Source organism: Oncorhynchus masou, chromosome 12, assembly GCF_036934945.1.
Source record: "Oncorhynchus masou masou isolate Uvic2021 chromosome 12, UVic_Omas_1.1, whole genome shotgun sequence".
NCBI lineage: Eukaryota > Metazoa > Chordata > Actinopteri > Salmoniformes > Salmonidae > Oncorhynchus > Oncorhynchus masou.
Window position 1 is genome coordinate 32,533,491 of NC_088223.1, and position 18,588 is coordinate 32,552,078.

Sequence of the window (18,588 nt, forward strand, 5' to 3'; positions counted from 1 at the left end):
AAAAAATATCCCCTCCCCACTTATCTACCACAACCTCAAGGGCAGACGTTGGGGGATCTGGAATGCTGTGTCCTCTGCTCACGTGTGCTCCCATGGTTCCTGCTCTTTCACTCATACACACTCATACACACTCACAGAAAACACTCACACACTCCCCCCCCCCCCGCTGTTTTTAGATTTAAAACCCTATATGAATAGGGGAACCCATATCATTTATCATTTAGATTAAACTAGCTAGCTATAACATATCATTTATTTAGTGGTCTCAAAACAGGGTGCTGTCTCCCCACTGGGATATCGCCTACTGCGATAACTGTGGTACAGATTATATTATGTCTATCCAAATGTCCAAAACCACCTACAGAGTACCCATGTCTTGCATAACACGATCCTCAAAAATCCAATCTTACCTCGTTCATTTTAACCTCCACCCCGGTGAAGTGCCAGGAATAACAAAAAAACTCACAATAATATCTAACATAAGTGAACTACTCATACCTGTTTACTTCATTTGTCAAAACATTTCATCAAAACATTACACGTTATAATTTTAAATTCAGCAAGCCAGATGACCTCGCCAGGCGTCACCTGCACTGTAGTTCCTCATTCAATACATTAACCAGTCCTACTGTGATCAAACCAGTACCACGGATCTGGACTTTTGGTAGACCGCAACTGGCTAATTAACAATCATGTCCAAGGATACCTCACTTAAGAACACTCTTATCAACTCAACTCAGTCCTGCTAGTTACCCCAGCCTTGGCCCTCTTAAGGAAGACCTTGCTCTGAGTGTACCCTCAACAGGGGCTTTTGTTATTTTTCCCCTTCATCTACACTGAATGAAGAGGAGTTAACAGTTGACATCAATAAGGGATAATATCTTTAACCTGGATTCACCTGGTCAGTCTGTCATGGAAAGTCTGTCTATGTCATGTTCCTAATGTTTTGTTCACTCAGTGTATATATACAGGACATTAGGAAACTATTCAGACCCCTTGACCTTTTCCACATTTTGTTACGTTACAGCCTTATTCTAAAATTGATTAAATTGTTTTTTCCCCTCATCAATCTACACACAATACCCCATAAAGACAAAGCCAAAACAGGTTTTTAGACATTTTTGGACATTTATTACAAATAACAAAATGTAATATCACATTTACATACGTATTCAGACCCTTTACTCAGTACTTTGTTGAAGCACCTTTGGTCCGGGCTCTGGCTGGCCACTTAAGGACATTCAGAGACTTGTCCTGAAGCGAATTCTGCATTGTCTTGGCTGTTTGCTTATGGTCATTGTCCTGTTGGAAGGTGAACCTTTGCCCCAGTCTGAGGTCCTGAGCACTCTGGAGCAGGTTTTCATCAAGGATCGCTCTGTACTTTGCTCTATTCGTCTTTGCTTCAATCCTGACTAGTTTCCCAGTCCCTGCCGCTGAGAAACATCCCCACAGCATGATGCTGCCACCACCATGCTTCACCGTAGGGATGGTGCCAGGTTCTCCAGATGTGATGCTTGGCATTCAGGCCAAAGAGTTTAATCTTGGTTTCATCAGACCAGAGAATCTTGTTTCTCATGGTCTGAGAGTCTTTAGGTGCCTTTTGGCAAACTGCAAGCGGGCTGTCATGTGCCTTTAACTGAGGAGTGGCTTCCGTCTGGCCACTTTACCATAAAGACCTGATTTATGGAGTGCTGCAGAGATGGTTGCCCTTCTGGAAGGTTCTCGCATCTCCACAGAGGAACTCTAGAGCTCATCGGATTCTTGGTCACCTCCCTGACCAAAGCCCTTCTCCCCCAATTGCTTAGTTTGGCTGGGGCCAGCTCAAGGAAGAGTCTTGGTCGTTCCAAACTTATTCCATTTAAGAATGGTTCAGGCCACTGTATTCTTGGAGACCTTCAATGCTGCAGACATTTTTGGTACCCTTCCCCAGATCTGTACCTCGACACAATCCTGTCTTGGAGCTCTACGGACAATTCCTTCAACCTTGTAAATAAGGTATTTCTGTTTTTTATATTTAATAAATTAGCACAAATTTCTAGAAACCTGTTTTAGCTGTCATTATGGGGTATTGTGTGTAGATTGCATTTAAAAAAAAATGTAATCCATTTTAGAATAAGGCTGTAACGTAACAAAATGTGGAAATGTCAAGGGACCTGAATACTTTCCGAAGGCACTGTATTGTGCATAGTAATGTTGTAGGTCAAACGAGGCTTATTATTTATTTACTGATTCATAACGATAAAAGCAAAGGTTTCACTGTGGGAAAATTACTAGCATCGCACCTGCTTGGACACAGGTCATGGTACCCCTACATTAAGAATATATCGATAAATAGCCATAGTAATGTTTTTGGTCAAACTAGGAATGATATTTATTTACTTATTCTTAATAATAAAAGCCAAAGTTTCAATGTGTGAAAGTTGCTGTCATCACACATGCTTGAACACAGTTCAATTATTTCTACAGCTGTTTTCTTTCAAAATCTCCATTCAGTCAATTCCCATTTGATTAGTAATTGTATTCACAAACAAAGCATACATTTGATGTGGATTAAAGCAATTTATTTTCTATTGACAATTTTGAATAGCCTGTCCAATCATACAGCCATTGTGTCATTGTTGTGACTGAAACACTGCTGGGGTTGAAAGGGGTTCATATCTTAATGACATCACTGTCCAACAGATAAACAATATGACATGTAAGGATTTAAATCAATAACATGTCAGAAATTACTCAAAGATGTCCTAACGGTTTTCCGTTTTGAGTTCATGTTTTGTGGTGTGGCATTCTTCCCAAATGTGTCAGTTGTCTTTGAACATTAACACTTAAAGTAAATGTTCACTCCAAAATTAAAGTTTTTCAGACATTTTCAGATCTACTGTTGTGTAGGTCCAGCTATATGCATCAATCCCAATATGAATGATAAAGATGGGCACCATAGGCATACTAGAGCTGGAGCTGGATTTACACAACGGATGGTGTGGGATTCATCTCGACATTAGACAACTTTTGAAGTCCAAACATATCTGGAAAACTTTGACTTTGGAGTGAACTAGCCCTTTCAAATAGTGATAGTCAATTCCTATAGTTCTTTTCCTTGATGAGGTGCTACACAAATTAGAATTGCGACTCGTCCTTGATCACCTGGCCAGCGTTCAAAATTTGCTATCGGACATCTTAACAATGTTATTTTCTGGTTGTATCTGGTTTTCTGGTTGTGGGGACCAGATGATACCCAATTTATGATGTCTTACTTCCTTTTACAGTTAATACACAACCTGACCATGACGTCAGAAAATATATCAGTCTGACATCATTGCAACCAGTTTTGCCCGCTTGTTGGAAAGTCAAGTGCGATGATGAACCTCACCAATAAATAACTGCTTACTTAAGTAGCAAGGTATAATGAAAATAAGCATACAATGAGCAAAATGGACTCCCAATCATCATGTAGTGTCCCAACAATTTTAATTTGAGAGTATCTATGTTGATTGTATGGTAGCAGGCTTAGTAGATGAGGGACCTCTCTCTCAGTTGAAGTTAATGATCATTTGAAGGAGGGGAGAGGCGGGGAAATCCATGGTGATGATTCCAAAGCGCCTGTTCTGTCCTATCAGTGCCATCAGGTAGTCGTATAGGCGGGCATTGATTCGCTGGGCGATGGCGTTGGGGTAGGCAAAGATGCCCGCTCCGCTGCCATAGGTGAGGAAGATATAGGCCTTGTTGCCAACAGGGGCAGCCTCCAGGTGTTCGTGCACACTTTGCCATTTCTCAGCCACATGCAGGAGGGTGGGGACCTGAGGAGACCACAAGCATATAAGACTCAACAAAAATGTTTAGCCACAATTTAATTTTCAAAATGACCGTCTCCTTACCTTCCAGTCGTCTGCAATGTCCAGGGAGCCGTAGCGCATGCCGAGGTCAGGTCCGCCAAAGTCCTGGAGGACAATGAGCTTCCCTCTGGCCTGTCCCACAGTTGGCATGAGCCGACTGTGCCACAGCAGGTCCCAATCGGCGTAAAGGTGAATGTAGCCGACCACCGCCCCGTAGATGTCAAAGGTCTCACTGAACTCCTCCTTGAGCCGCATCAGCACCATCTCGCTGGGGTACTCACGTAGGAAGTCAGCCACGCCCTCCAGCACGTCACCGAAGTGCGCCCGCTGGTAGGAGACGCCGTGGTGGATGGTGAGGTTGCCACGCACATGGCGCACACGAATGTCCAGGAAGCGCACACCGGCACGCAACTGTGACGCCAGGCTCCAGGACTGGCACTCGGCCAAGGCGCCGCCGTAGATGGCCATGGTGTTGTGAGTGCCAGGCATGGTGACCTCGGACAGCGGGCGGCTGTCCGGGAGGTCCGCCATCCAGGAGGGGTTGAGGAACTCGGGGGCCGCAGTGTCGTCATAGTCAGGCCTCTGGATGGCGCTGTTGCTCAAACCAACAGCCCTGGTGGGTAATTAGATCAAAGCTCAATACTTAATCCCAAAGCTAGCTAATTATATTACTCATAACTGACTCTCACACCACTCTTACACTATCTCCTTTGCTTCATAACTACATAAATCTTAGATTGGCCTCTTCTATATTGTTCTGTCCTCTCCAGTCATTCAGATTAGTGCTAATGAAGGAAAGAAGACTGAGTCTCCTTAAACTATTCAAGAATATTGAGACACAACCCCTGACTACATTTGAAATAAGATACTCACCCCAGTAGGGTCATCAGCTCAATAAGCATCTTCCCCATCCTGGGGACTCCTTTGGTGCTTGCCATGTCTGATTCTTCAGTTATATTAATGGGGACTAAGTTTGGGGGCAAGGAAAGGAAGCACAGATGAATCTCAGGGAAATTGTTTGATGCTTCAGTTTTAGAATAGCAGCGATACAGGAATCTTTTGTCATTTTTGCTTTTGGGGGTTACAGGTACAATATCCATTTCCATTATAATCAGTTTATATAAAATGTACCCGTGGGCTGCCACACAAAAGAAAAATGCAAGCAAGAAATATATAGAGTTTTAAGTAATAATAAATTCAGTATAAACAGGAAAAGATAATTGACATCATTATTTTACCTGATTCAGGGGACAGAGTGAACAGTTGGGGACAATTTCACCGTAAAACATTTCCTTGGTGTTAAATAGAGATAAATACAGATACCAAGGTCATATTTTTTCATGTTAGGGTTGTTCAGATTCAATTATATCTGTCAACCATACTTTTTTAATGGCTGCCCTCCAGATCACAAGTCATTATTGAAATATTGGAGTATGGGTATGCCATATTGATTCCCAGTTCCTTTGTTTTCAATTTTGCGCCAGATAGAGATTGTGTGAGCAATAATAGGACCAAAGCGTAGTATAATGTCACGGCGGTATAAAGGATCAGGAGACATGCGTAGGAATGGCACGAAGACCAAACAAACACTTATACAAAACATAGGGTTGAGACCCAAACAAAAGAGTGAGGAGTACCTTGAATAAATACACAATTGCACAATGATTATCACACGGGACGAGACCTGTAATCATCTGCACATTACACGTGGCACGAAAGCCTAAACAACACAGCACAGGTACTCACACGAACCAACGGACATTGGAACAATAATCGAAAGGACAATGGTGAACAAAGGGCACACTTATACAATTACTAATCAAATGGGAATAGGGACCAGGTGTGCGGAATGACAGTTCCGGAGTGATCCGTGACATTTACATTGTTCAAGGGATATATCAGGGAAGACCATCTCTTCCAGGGTGATAGGAGACACCATATGTCTCTCTATACTCAGCCAGGGAGCGGTAGAATCATGTCTAAACCAATTTAGGATGAGACGAAATGCTAGTGCCTGGAAATACAATTTAAATTTATAAATACAATTTAAAGTTTGGTACGTCTTTCCCTTGTAAGTTTGTTAATTGTAGCCAGGATTGCTCACCTTTCAATATACATTTAGATACCACACTATGTAGTTTGTCCCAATAGCCAGAAGAGGGAGGAATGGGAAGCATTGAACTACAGAAATTCAGCCGTGGCAGTAGACTCATTTGATTTTCTGCTGGTTAAAGCAACTGGGAAGTTATTCCATCTACTGAGGAATGGATTGAATTGATTTAAGCATTCTGTTAAATTTAAAACAATATAATTTATTTAATAAATAATGGCATCAATAGCATGTCAACTATTAAAGGGTTTATGAATGCTTACTCATGAAAGTTATTAGAAAATGTTAACAAAACGTATTATTTGAAATCAACACAAGCAACTTATTGTCAGCCTGTTGCTCTTTTGTTTTTCGTAAGAGGCGCAAATGCCAACAGATACATGTTTTTCTGTTTTTTTGGGAAGAGATCAGGTGGTTATCTCAATTGGAACTACAGTGCCTTCAGAAAGTATTCATACCCCTTTACGTATTCCACTTTTTGTTGTGTTACAGCCTGAATTCAAAATTGATTAAATAGGTTTTTTTCTCACCCACACACTATACCCCCTAATGACAAAGTGAAAACATGTTTTCAGAAATTTTTGCAAATCTATTGTAAATGGAATACAGAAATATCTCATTTACATAAGTATTCACATCCCTGTGTCAATACTTTGTAGAAGTACCTTTGGCGATTACAGTTGTGCGTCTTTTTGGAGAAGTCTCTAAGAGCTTTGCACACTTGGATTGTACAATATTTGCACATTATTATTTTTTAAATTCGTCAAGCTTTGTCAAGTTGATTGTTGATCATTGCTAGACAGCAATTTTCAAGTCTTTCCATAGATTTTCAAGCCAATTTAAGTCAAAACTGTAACTCGGCCACTCATGAACATTCAATGTCGTCTTGGTAAGCAACATCAAATCAAATTTTATTGGTCACATACACATATTTAGCAGATGTTATTGCGGGTGTAGCTAAATGCTTGTGTTCCTAGCTCCAACAATGCAGTAGTATCTAACAATTTGGTACATCAGTGTAGATTTGGCCTTGTGTTTTAGGCTATTGTCCTTCTGAAAGGTTGGAAAGCAGACTGTATTAGGTTTTCCTCTTGGATTTTGCTTGTGCTACTACAGACTACAAAGGGAAGCACAGCCGAGAGCTGCCCAGTGACACAAGCCTACCTACATGTATTCCGTTTTGTTTTATCCCCCCAATCAACTAGTCCATGCTGATGATAAGCATACCCATAACATGATGCAGCCACCACAACACTTTAAAATATGAAAAGTTGCACTCAGTGATGTGTTGGATCTGCCCCAAACATAACGTTTTGTATTCAGGACAAAAAAGTGAATTTCTTAGCAATTGTTTTTCCAGTATTACTTAACAGGATGCATGTTTTGAAATTTTTGTTATTCTTTACAGGCTTCCTTCGTTTCACTCTGCCATTTAGGTTAGTATTGTGGAGTAACTATGTTGTTGATCCATCCCCGGTTTTCTCAAAATCAAGCTATTTTAAAATGACAATTGGCCTCATGATGAAATCCCATGAAATCTCTCCAGAAACGGAGTTAAGAAGAATGCCTGAATCTTTGCAGTGACTGGGTGTATTGGTATACCATCCAAAGCCTAATTAATTGCTTCACCATGCTCAAACGGATATTCAATATGTGCTTATTTTTTTATTTTGTTCACCCATCTACCAATTGGTGCCCTTCTTTGCAAGGCATTGAAAAACCTTCCTGGTCTTTGTGGTTGGATCTGAACATGAAATTCACTACTCAATTGAGGGACCTTGCATATAATTGCATGTGTGGAGTACAGAGATGGGGTAGTCATTCAAAAATCATGTTAACCACTATTATTGAACACGGAATGAGTCCATGCAACTTATGCAATTTGTTCAGCACATTTTTACACCTGAACGTATTTAAGCTTGACATAACAAACGGGTTGAATACGTACTGACTCAAGACATTTCAGCGTAAAAAAAACATTAATTTTAATAATTTTAAATATGTTCTACAAACAAAATTTCACTTTGAAATTATATGGTATAGGGTTTAGATCAGTAACACAACATCTAAATGTAATCCATTTTAAATTCAGGCTGTAACACAAAAGAATGTGGAAAAATTAAAGGGGTGTGAATACTTTCTGAAGGCACTGCATACCGTATGCACTTGTGGACACAGGTGAAACCTAGAGTAGTTTTCCCACTACAAAAGGTAAAGTTTCTGTAAAAGGTAAAGATCACACTGTTGATTATCTAACTCTTGTCAACCTTAAGTTACATAAATAGAAACATAACAACTTTATTTCTCATGCTGACTGTGCTAGTTTAAATTTTTTGTCACTTGTTACCAATTTCAATACATGTGCTTATAGATTTGTTTTAACTGACAGTAGTTTATTTTCATTTATTATTGCTTTGTCAGAGTTGACCGCAGAGCAATTTCCTAGATGATCCCTAAATTAATATATCCTCCTTTTCAAAAACATGGTTAACCTCAAAACCAGATTTAAAGATAATATAAACCTAGAATGCAATTGCATGTGGCTCAAAAACAGCACAGATGTACAGTAAGCGTAATAAAAGCAAGCAAACCCATGAAAAAGTTGGCAGCAATATGGGCAAAGTGCAGGCAATGAATGAATTCGATGTGAACCCAGTTCACCCCACAAGGAATTTCTATGGCAGGCTAAACCTTTCTAACCCCAGATCCAAACATGAGTTCCTCCATTCTAGCCACCACAGTATCAATGCCCTTGTTACCTGAACCCAAAAGGTGGTAGTCTTCAGCCTGACAACCCTGCAGCCAAAGGAGGACAGCGAGCAAGAGAGAGACAGAGACGGACTGAGTGAACGAATGAGGGGGCATGTTGATGGGGGATGTTGATGTAGCAGATCCCATGGAAAGCTATGTGGGTTCAACATCAGTGTGTGAGAGGGGGGCGCTCGCTCGCTTGACCGATCACGCCACTGTTGTTTCAGACCGACTGTTCGGCGTGCTCACACACACACACACACACACACACACACACACACACACACACACACACACACACACACACACACACACACACACACACACACACACACACACACACGTAATTCATAACCACCCAGGCAACTGCGTAACCATAAACAATGGTTTAAAATTCAACACAATAACCTGTGATTTCCAGCTATCTTTTGGTAGTAAGTTTAGCAAACTCATGTTTATCGTTCACTGTCACGTCACATTGCCGTATGTTTGCTGTGCTTGTGTGATATTAATTGTGCCTTGGTGCCAAATAGAAATATATAAAGTGAATATTAACTTTTTGGTAACACTTTACTTGATGCACAGCATCACAACACGTTATGACACGGTCATAACCATGTCATAATGTCATAGCAGCTGTCGTAACTTGACATAACTTGTCACAATATGGTCATAACACTGTCATGACCCATATATGTTGTGAGATATATTGCGTTATTTTATGATTGGTTATGACACCTACATAAGAGTGTCAAATTCACATTTTTTAAAAGTGTTTTTTCCCTACCAATAAGTTTTCTTTCGTTTAAAAGTTGGTTTCTTAAGTCCTTTGTTGTTGTTATAATTAATTCTCCACAGTTATGTTCGTTTCATCATTAAATAACTTGTAGAAAATGCATTTTATGACACTGTCAAGAAACATTATGACCATCATAATCATATACGCCAGATAGACCTACCTATCACGTACAGTGGGGCAAAAACGTATTTAGTCAGCCACCATTTGTGCAAGTTCTCCCACTTAAAAAGATGAGAGAGGCCTGTAATTTTCATCATAGGTACACTTCAACTATGACAGACAAAATGAGAAAACAATTCCAGAAAATCACATTGTAGGATTTTTTATGAATTTATTTGCAAATTATGGTGGAAAATAAGTATTTGGTCAATAACAAAAGTTTATTTCAATACTTTGTTATATACCCTTTGTTGGCAATAACAGAGGTCAAACGTTTTCTGTAAGTCTTCACAAGGTTTTCACACACTGTTGCTGGTATTTTGGCCCATTCCTCCATGCAGATCTCCTCTAGAGCAGTGATGTTTTGGGGCTGTTGCTGGGCAACATGGACTTTCAACTCCCTCCAAAGATTTTCTATGGGGTTGAGATCTGGAGACTGGCTAGGCCACTCCAGGACCTTGAAATGCTTCTTACGAAGCCACTCCTTCGTTGCCCGGGCGGTGTGTTTGGGATCATTGTCATGCTGAAAGACCCAGCCACGTTTCATCTTCAATGCCCTTGCTGATGGAAGGAGGTTTTCACTCAAAATGTCACGATACATGCCCCCATTTATTCTTTCCTTTACACGGATCAGTCGTCTGGTCCCTTTGCAGAAAAACAGCCCCAAAGCATGATGTTTCCACCCCCATGCTTCACAGTAGGTATGGTGTTCTTTGGATGCAACTCAGCATTCTTTGTACTCCAAACACGACGAGTTGAGTTTTTACCAAAAAGTTATATTTTGGTTTCATCTGACCATATGACATTCTCCCAATCTTCTTCTGGATCATCCAAATGCTCTCTAGAAAACTTCAGACGGGCCTGGACATGTACTGGCTTAAGCAGGGGGGACACGTCTGGCACTGCAGTATTTGGGTCCCTGGCGGCGTAGTGTGTTACTGATGGTAGGCTTTCTTACTTTGTTCCCAGCGCTCTGCAGGTCATTCACTAGGTCCCTCCGTGTGGTTCTGGGATTTTTGCTCACCGTTCTTGTGATCATTTTGACCCCACGGGGTGAGATCTTGCGTGGATCCCCAGATCGAGGGAGATTATCAGTGGTCTTGTATGTTTTCCATTTCCTAATAATTGCTCCCACAGTTGATTTCTTCAAACCAAGCTGCTTACCTATTGCAGATTCAGTCTTCCCAGCCTGGTGCAGGTCTACAATTTTGTTTCTGGTGTCCTTTGACAGCTCTTTGGTCTTGGCCATAGTGGAGTTTGGAGTGTGACTGTTTGAGGTTGTGGACAGGTGTCTTTTATACTGATAACAAGTTCAAACAGGTGCCATTAATACATGTAACGAGTGGAGGACAGAGGAGCCTCATAAAGAAGAAGTTAATGGTCTGTGAGAGCCAGAAATCTTGTTTGTTTGTAGGTGACCAAATACTTATTGTCCACCATAATTTTCAAATAAATACATTAAAAATCCTACAATGTGATTTTCTGGAGAAAAAAAATATCATTTTGTCTGTCATAGTTGAAGTGTACCTATGATGAAAATTACAGGTCTCTCTCATTTTTTTAAGTGGGAGAATTTGCACAATTGGTGGCTGACTAAATACTTTTTTGCCCCACTGTACATGCCTTTATGTCAGTCATCAGTCAAAAAGAGGGTGTCTTGTCCTGCTCCTGAAATCTGTTCCTGCATTCATCCCAGCCACCAGTAACAGAGCATTGGTGTAGGTGCATGTCTCACTTCAATGTGTGCGCAATTACAATAATAATTCAATATGGATAATCTCACAAAATGTTATATAACAAACATATTGTTCAGAATATCAAATCAAATTTTATTTGTCACATGCGCCCAATACAGCAGGTGTAGACCTTACAGTGAAATGCTTACTTACAAGCCCTTTATCAACAATGCAGTTTTATGAAAAATACCTGAAAAACTAAGAAATACCGGGTACCGGTAAGTTGAGGTAATTGAGGTAATATATACATGCGAGTAGTGTTATTTAACCGACTTATGCATAGATAATAACAGAGAGTAGCAGCAGCGTTAATGAGGGGGCAATGCAAGTAGTCTGGGTAGCCATTTAATTAGATGTTCAGTAGTCTTATGGCTTGGGGGAAGAAGCTGTTTAGAAGCCTCTTGGAACTAGACTTGGCGCTTCGGTACCGCTTGCCGTGCGGAAGCAGAGAGAACAGTCTATGACTAGAGTGGCTGGAGTCTTTGACAATTGTTAGGGCCTTCATCTGACACCGCCTGGTATAGAGGTCCTGGATGGCAGGAAGCTTGGTCCCAGTGATGTACTGGGCTGTACACACTACCCTCTGTAGCGTTTTGCGGTCGTAGGCCGAGTAGTTGCTATACCAGGCAGTGATGCAACCAGTCAGGATGCTCTCGATGGTGCAACTGTAGAACCTTTTGAGGATCTGAGGACCCATGCCAAATCTTTTCAGTCTCCTGAGGGGGAATAGGTTTTGTCGTGCCCTATTCATGACTGTCATAGTGTGCTTGGACCATGTTAGTTTGTGGACACCAAGGAAATTGAAGCTCTCAACCTGCTCCACTGCAGCCCCGTCGATGAGAATGGGGGTGTGCTCGGTCCTCCTTTTCCTATAGTCCACAATCACCTCCTTAGTCTTGATCACGTTGAGGGAGAGGTTGTTGTCCTGGCACCACACAGCCAGGTCTCTGACTTACTCCCTATATGCTGTCTCGTTGTTGTTGGTGATCAGGCCTACCACTGTTGTGTCATTGGCAAACTTAAAGATGGCGTTGGAGTCTTGGCAGGCCGTGCGGTCATGAGTGAACAGGGAGTAAGTATCCTTACCACCTGGGGGCAGCCCGTCAGGAAGTCCAGGATCCAGTTGCCGAGGGGGGTTTGTAGTCCCGGGGTCCTTAGCTTAGTGATGAGCTTTGAGGGCACTATGGTGTTGAACACTGAGCTATAGTCAATGAATAGCATTTTCACATAGGTGTTCCTTTTGTTCAGGTTTGAAAGGGCAGTGTGGAGTGCAATAGAGATTGCATCATCTGTGGATCTGTTGGGGCAGTATGCAAATTGGAGTGGGTCTAGGGTTTCTGGGATAATGGTGTAGTCATTTGGGCAGGTTACCTTATGGTTATCGGGCACAGGAACTATGGTGGTCTGCTTGAAACATGTTGGTATTACAGACTCAGACAGGGAGAGGTTAAAAATTACTATTATTATTATTTATGTTTTATTTAACCTTTACTTAACTAGGCAAGTCACTTAAGAACAAATTCTGTTTACAATGACGACCTACCACGGGACAGTGGGTTAACTGCCTTGTTCAGAATGACAGATTTTTACCCTGTCAGCTTTCCACTAACCACTAGACTACCTGCCACCCAAATGTCAGTGAAGACACTTGCCAGTTGGTCAACGCATACTCAGTGTACACATCCTGGTAATCCGTCTGGCCCTGCGGCCTTGTGAATGTTGACCTGTTGAAAGGTCTTACTCACATTGGCTGCAGAGAGTGTGATCACACAGTCATACAGAACAGCTGGTGTTCTCATGCATGTTTCAGTGTTGCTTGACTCGAAGCGAGCATAGAAGTAATTTAGCTCGTCTGGTAGGCTCATGTCACTGGGCAGCTCTTGGCTGTGCTTCCCTTTATAGTCTGTAGTAGTTTGCAAGCCCTGCCACATCCAACGAGCATCGGAGGCGGTGTAGTATGATTCAATCTTAGTCCTGTATTGACGCTTTGCCTGTTTGATAGTTCGTCGGAGGGCATAGCGGGATTTCTTATAAGCTTCCGGGTTAGAGTCCCACTCTTTGAAAGTGTCAGCTCTACCCTTTTGCTCAGTGCGAATGTTGCCTGTAATCCATGGCTTCTGGTTGGGGTATGTACGTACACTGTGGGGACGACATCCTTGATGCACTTATTGATAAAGCCATTGACTGATGTTGTGTACTCCTCAATGCCATCGGAAGAGTCCTGGAAAATATTCTAGTCTGTGCTTGCAAAACAGTCCTGTAGCTTAGCATCTGCGTCATCTGACCACTTTTTTATTGACCGAGTCACTGATGCTTCCTGCTTAAATTTTTGCTTGTAAGCAGGAATCGGGAGAACAGAATTATGGTTAGATTTGCCATATGGAGGGCGAGGGAGAGCTTTGTACGCTTCTCTGTGTGTGGAGTAAAAGTGGTCAAGAGTTTTTTCCCTCTGGTTGACAATTTAACATAGAAATTAGTTTCCCCTGCATTAAAGTCCCCGGTCACTAGGAGCGCCGCCTCTGGATGAACGTTTTCCTGTTGGCTTATGGCAGTATACAGCTCATTGAGTGTGGTCTTAGTGCCAGCATCAGTAGACAGCTACTGGTATGTAGACAGCTACGAAAAATACAGATGAAAACTCTCTAGGTAGATAGTGTGGTCTACAGCTTGTCATGAGATACACTACCTCAGGCGAGCAAAACCTTGAGAATTCTTTAGATATCGTGCACCAGCTGTTGTTTACAAATATACATAGACCGCCACCCCTTGTCTTACCAGAGGCTGCTGTTCTATCCTGCCGATGCAGTGTGTAACCCGCCAGCTGTATGTTAATCATGTCGTCTCTCAGCCACGATTCGGTGAAACATACAGATATTACAGTTTTTAATGTCCCGTTAGTAGGATGTACGTGCTTTTAGCTCGTCCAATTTATTTTCCAGCGATTGTGCGTTGGCCAGTAGTACGGATGGAAAAGGCAGATTAGCCACTCGTCGGAAGATCCTCACAAGGCATTCCGATCTCTTTCCGCGATATCTTTTCCGTCTCTTTTTCCTGCGAATGACTGGGATGAGGGCCTGTTCCGGTGCCTGGAGTAAATCCCTCTCGTCCGACTCTCGTACTGTTGACAAGAAGGCTAACGTGTAATGGAATGTTTTGCCTTGTGTGGTAGGTTTTGTGTGTTTTTACACTGTTGTGTAGGTGTCATAACCAGCAATAAAATAACTTCTATGGTAGGTTTTGACACTTTTATGTAGGTGTTATAACCATCCATAAAATAATGCAATATATGTCACAAAAAGTTATGTTATGAAATTTTATGACATGTTTATGACCGTGTCGTAACGTATTATGACGCTGGGTGTCAAGTAAAGTGTTAACACATTTTATTTTCACATCACAATGGCAATGTTACCATCAATAAAACTCTTTAAATAATTGAAGAGGAAAATAATGGAGCCAACGTTTGTCGTCATTGGACAATGAAAACAAATGAATATAGATGAGAAAATTTGAAGGGGGGCAAGCAGACATGTATATTGTTATAATCTTTGATGAGCCTTTATGAATAAGGCTAATTATGTATCTTTATGTTTTCAAATTATCTTTTTGACTAGAGAACATATGTAGACACTAGTATGATGCTAGAGATAATGAATATAAGGTTAAAAAGTGGTGAAGTGCACCTCTTCTTATACCGTTGTAGTAACAGTGTAATTACTACAGTGTTGTTGCATAGTAACTTAGTGATTGCTTTGTAATTGCATATCAATGGTTGAGCAGTTTTTGTAATTAAATATGTTTAATGAGTCCCTGATTGTTGTGTGAAAAACTGCTTCATTTCATTTCTGTACAATTCAAATTAAATTACTGAAATTCAATGTAACATCAATAAGATGTTGTTACTAGTGTAATAACAGTGTTACACAGGTATAAGATACATTTCATGTAAAGTGAGTAATACAGGCTTACAACGTATTCCTAACATGTGATCTCATAGGGCTGCTCACTTTAGGACCTACAGTATCTTCTCTCTAATCATAATATAGGGCAGGCTACTGAGAGTGTGGCGGCAGCCGGAGGGTTGCTGTCATTAATATCCCATATGCTACCCACTGCCATTGTGCCCTTGAGTAAGGCACCTAACCCCCCAAAACTCTTTCAGGGGGGCTGCTCTCTCTCTCTCGTTCTTTCTCACTCTGTGTGTATGTGTGTGAGATAGTACGAAACCAACATACCACAACTATGAGAGCAGAAAATAAAGAATTGCCATGCAAATTGTACACATATATTCTATTCTGATGGATTCCCTCTACCCTTATCCCTACATTCACAGGACTATTAAAAACTCTTGCTACTGAAGGTGTGGATGCATTTGATATGCCTAAAACAATAGACATCCTGCTTTGCCTCTGCTTGGTTTACAGCCACAAAGCAGCCAGCTGCATTTCCCCCTCCATCCAATCAGCACAGCCCAAACAAGAGTCATGTTTCCTTGTTCCTCTGTCCTTATAAGGCAGAAAGTAGGCTGGGCTTCTCAGACTGGGGGACTCTTGGAAAATGGTCGCTTGGAAATACTGACAGCTTGTATAAAGAGAAGGATAACAACAGCTTGACCTCAGGTAAACAGAAGATATTTAGCCTTAAAGGCTTTGTATTATCTTTTGTGATTTTATCTGAAAAATAACATTTTATATTTAAGTCAAAAGGGAAATCAGTGGTTCATGATACATGTTTGTGGTTGGAGAAACAGGAAATGAGTGTAGTTTGATCAAAATTAATGTGATTTACTCAAATGGATCTCTGAATTGATGTACAGTACATTGGCATGTGCCTTTATCATTTTGTTTTTCTTTAGAAAATCCTGCCGGTGTAATAGGAGGTCAATGATTGTATTTAATGTATCCAGGCGACACACCCACTGGTCTTCCAGATTTTTTTTCCTTGGGCATGATGAGTAAGAGCTAAGCTATGAACTAGGGTTGTATACGATTTGCAGAGCCACACAAATCAGTTAGTGTACACACACAGGACAACATACACTCCCTTTCATAGGTGACCCAAATGTATGTTGTCCTGTGTGAGGATTGAATTTAGAAGCCCTGTATCTGAATGAAATACTGTACTTGATTCCAACTGATTGCTAACAGCCATAAATATGAAAAGAAAAGATTGATAATGAAAGATATGTTCTCTTAGAAAGACATAGAACTAGAGACCATCTCAAATAAGATATAACAGTTAATCTTGGCTTCTGAACCGAAGTCATTATTGACTTGTTGCCCTGGCCTAGTGACTTGTTACTTACTACACAACTAGAGGCTTTGTGAGAGGTGTTACTCAGGAGTATTAAAACTGTAGCTTGATACATAAAGCTAAAAGACACAAAGTGACATAATGCATGTGTGGAATGCAACTTGAGAACTAAGATGCCCAATTTCTTCAGCAGCATTAAAAGTAATAAGATTCTTGTGAAACATTGGTCGATCTCCCCCATCTACAAGACAAACTGAAATAGAAATGGTTCAGTTCATTGACTACCCTCACACAACAGCCTGACACTGTCTCTCTCTCTCCTTTTGCTTTCTTTCTTTTCATCATTATATTTTTCGCTCTCTCTGTCAGAGTCACAGACGCTAACAGCAATGGCTGAGGCCGGGCAAATCAGAAAGACAGCGGCCAAGGTCTTGGGTTGTGTGGAGAAGGTCTCCTCCTTCGCCTCGTCCATCGACCCCCTCTTCGGCATCGTCTCCTCCCTGGTGGGGGTGGTGCGCACAGGCCTGGTGGGCGAGGAGGCACACGCCCTGGACAAGGACTTCCAGGTGGTACACGGCAAGTTGCAGAGCATCTCGGCGAAAAACCATCAGTGCCTGCGGCAGATCCGTGTAGACGAGGTCAATGAGACGTTCGGCAAGTATGAAGAGTACATCAAGCACCAGTATACCGCCTTCAGCTCCATGGTGACGATGGTGAGGAAGGACCCAGAGGGAGCGCGGCGCCACATGGCCAACTTCGAGCGGGCCTACGAGAGGGACAAGAGTGACCTGAGCCTGGACGTGTACTACCGAGGCGTCATGGGCACCGGGTCGGTGTTTGGAAGATCCCTGCTGAAGGTGTACCTGGACCACTGCGACGGAGACCGCAGGGTTATGGAGCACCGGTGCTCTCATCTGGGCCACCTGTTCCACATCGGCCTGATCGCTCTCATGGCCTACACAGCGGTGACGGAGGACGACGAGGAAGAGGTGCGGGAGAAGTGGGCCAAGCGTGTGGAGGACATCCAAGCCAAGATGCAAGAGATTTTGAGCCAGTGCAAAGAGGAGGAGGAGAGAAGTCCGCCCTAAAGCTTGGGAAAGGGGAGAGGTGGGGGCCCTGTCCAGAAATAACCCCTACTCCCAGTCCTGAAGTGCTACTGGGTGTGCAGTATGTCCTGGGTGTTTCTGCCCTGCTCTAATACATCTCATTCTACTAATCAGCTGCTCATCTTGAGCCTAATTAGCTAAACGAGATATGTTAGAGCAGGGATGGAATAAAAGCCTGCAGACCCAGTTGTTATCCAGGAGGAGGGATGGCCACCCCTGCTCTTAGAACTGGATAGGTATGCACAATATGGCTGTAGCTCCACCGTGCCCTCTGAGAGGCATGGTGGAATTTTTGCCAAATATTTTGCTTAGACCTGTCCAATTTATTTCGATCAACACAAGTGTCAAGGGGTAGGGGCTAAGGGTTGATTGTCGACAGGGCCAGCGATTGAAGGGAGCTTCGGTGGGTTAGAAGTAGAGTTTTGTGGTTAAAACTGTAGGGAAGTGGTTCAAACTTTCTCAGCAACCACACTCATTCAAGTGGACCAAGTAAAACAAGTAAATCATATATTATGTGTATTATGAATAGATGGAAAACCAAATTCAGAGTTAAAGCAATCAAAATACGTTTTCTTTGTTTGTCCACAAAAACTGCATGTTTATTTTGGTTAACTGAACTCTCTGTTATTGTGGTAATTGTTCCTAGTTTGAATTTGTGTTCATACCGCTGCCTTATATTAGGCTACCTGCCAATACTTGCTCTGGTCTGGTAACCTATTATACTCTGTCTTCAATAAAGAAGTCTAAATTATGACCAATATTACAGTATGTACAAGATATATGACTGAAAACCTAGTACCATTTCTCTCTCTCACACAAGAGAATTGTAGAGCACTGCCCC

General features: G+C 41.9%; 2 protein-coding genes across 2 annotated transcripts; one reads left to right on the plus strand and one right to left on the minus strand.

Annotated features, from left to right (window-relative positions):
* Positions 1-3,530: 3,530 nt before the first annotated feature.
* On the minus strand, positions 3,531-4,771 carry si:dkey-266f7.9 (uncharacterized protein LOC100006223 homolog). The gene is made up of 3 exons (XM_064979135.1): positions 4,707-4,771; positions 3,876-4,446; positions 3,531-3,797 (listed from the first exon to the last, which is right to left on the minus strand). The coding sequence occupies exons 1-3, from the start codon at positions 4,769-4,771 to the stop codon at positions 3,531-3,533; spliced, it is 903 nt and encodes a 300-aa protein (XP_064835207.1).
* An 11,146-nt stretch (positions 4,772-15,917) lies between these two features.
* Positions 15,918-18,507, plus strand: LOC135549870 (protein rapunzel-like). The gene is made up of 2 exons (XM_064980229.1): positions 15,918-16,007; positions 17,011-18,507. The coding sequence occupies exon 2, from the start codon at positions 17,031-17,033 to the stop codon at positions 17,727-17,729; it is 699 nt and encodes a 232-aa protein (XP_064836301.1). The 5' UTR covers positions 15,918-16,007; positions 17,011-17,030; the 3' UTR covers positions 17,730-18,507.
* Positions 18,508-18,588: the final 81 nt, after the last annotated feature.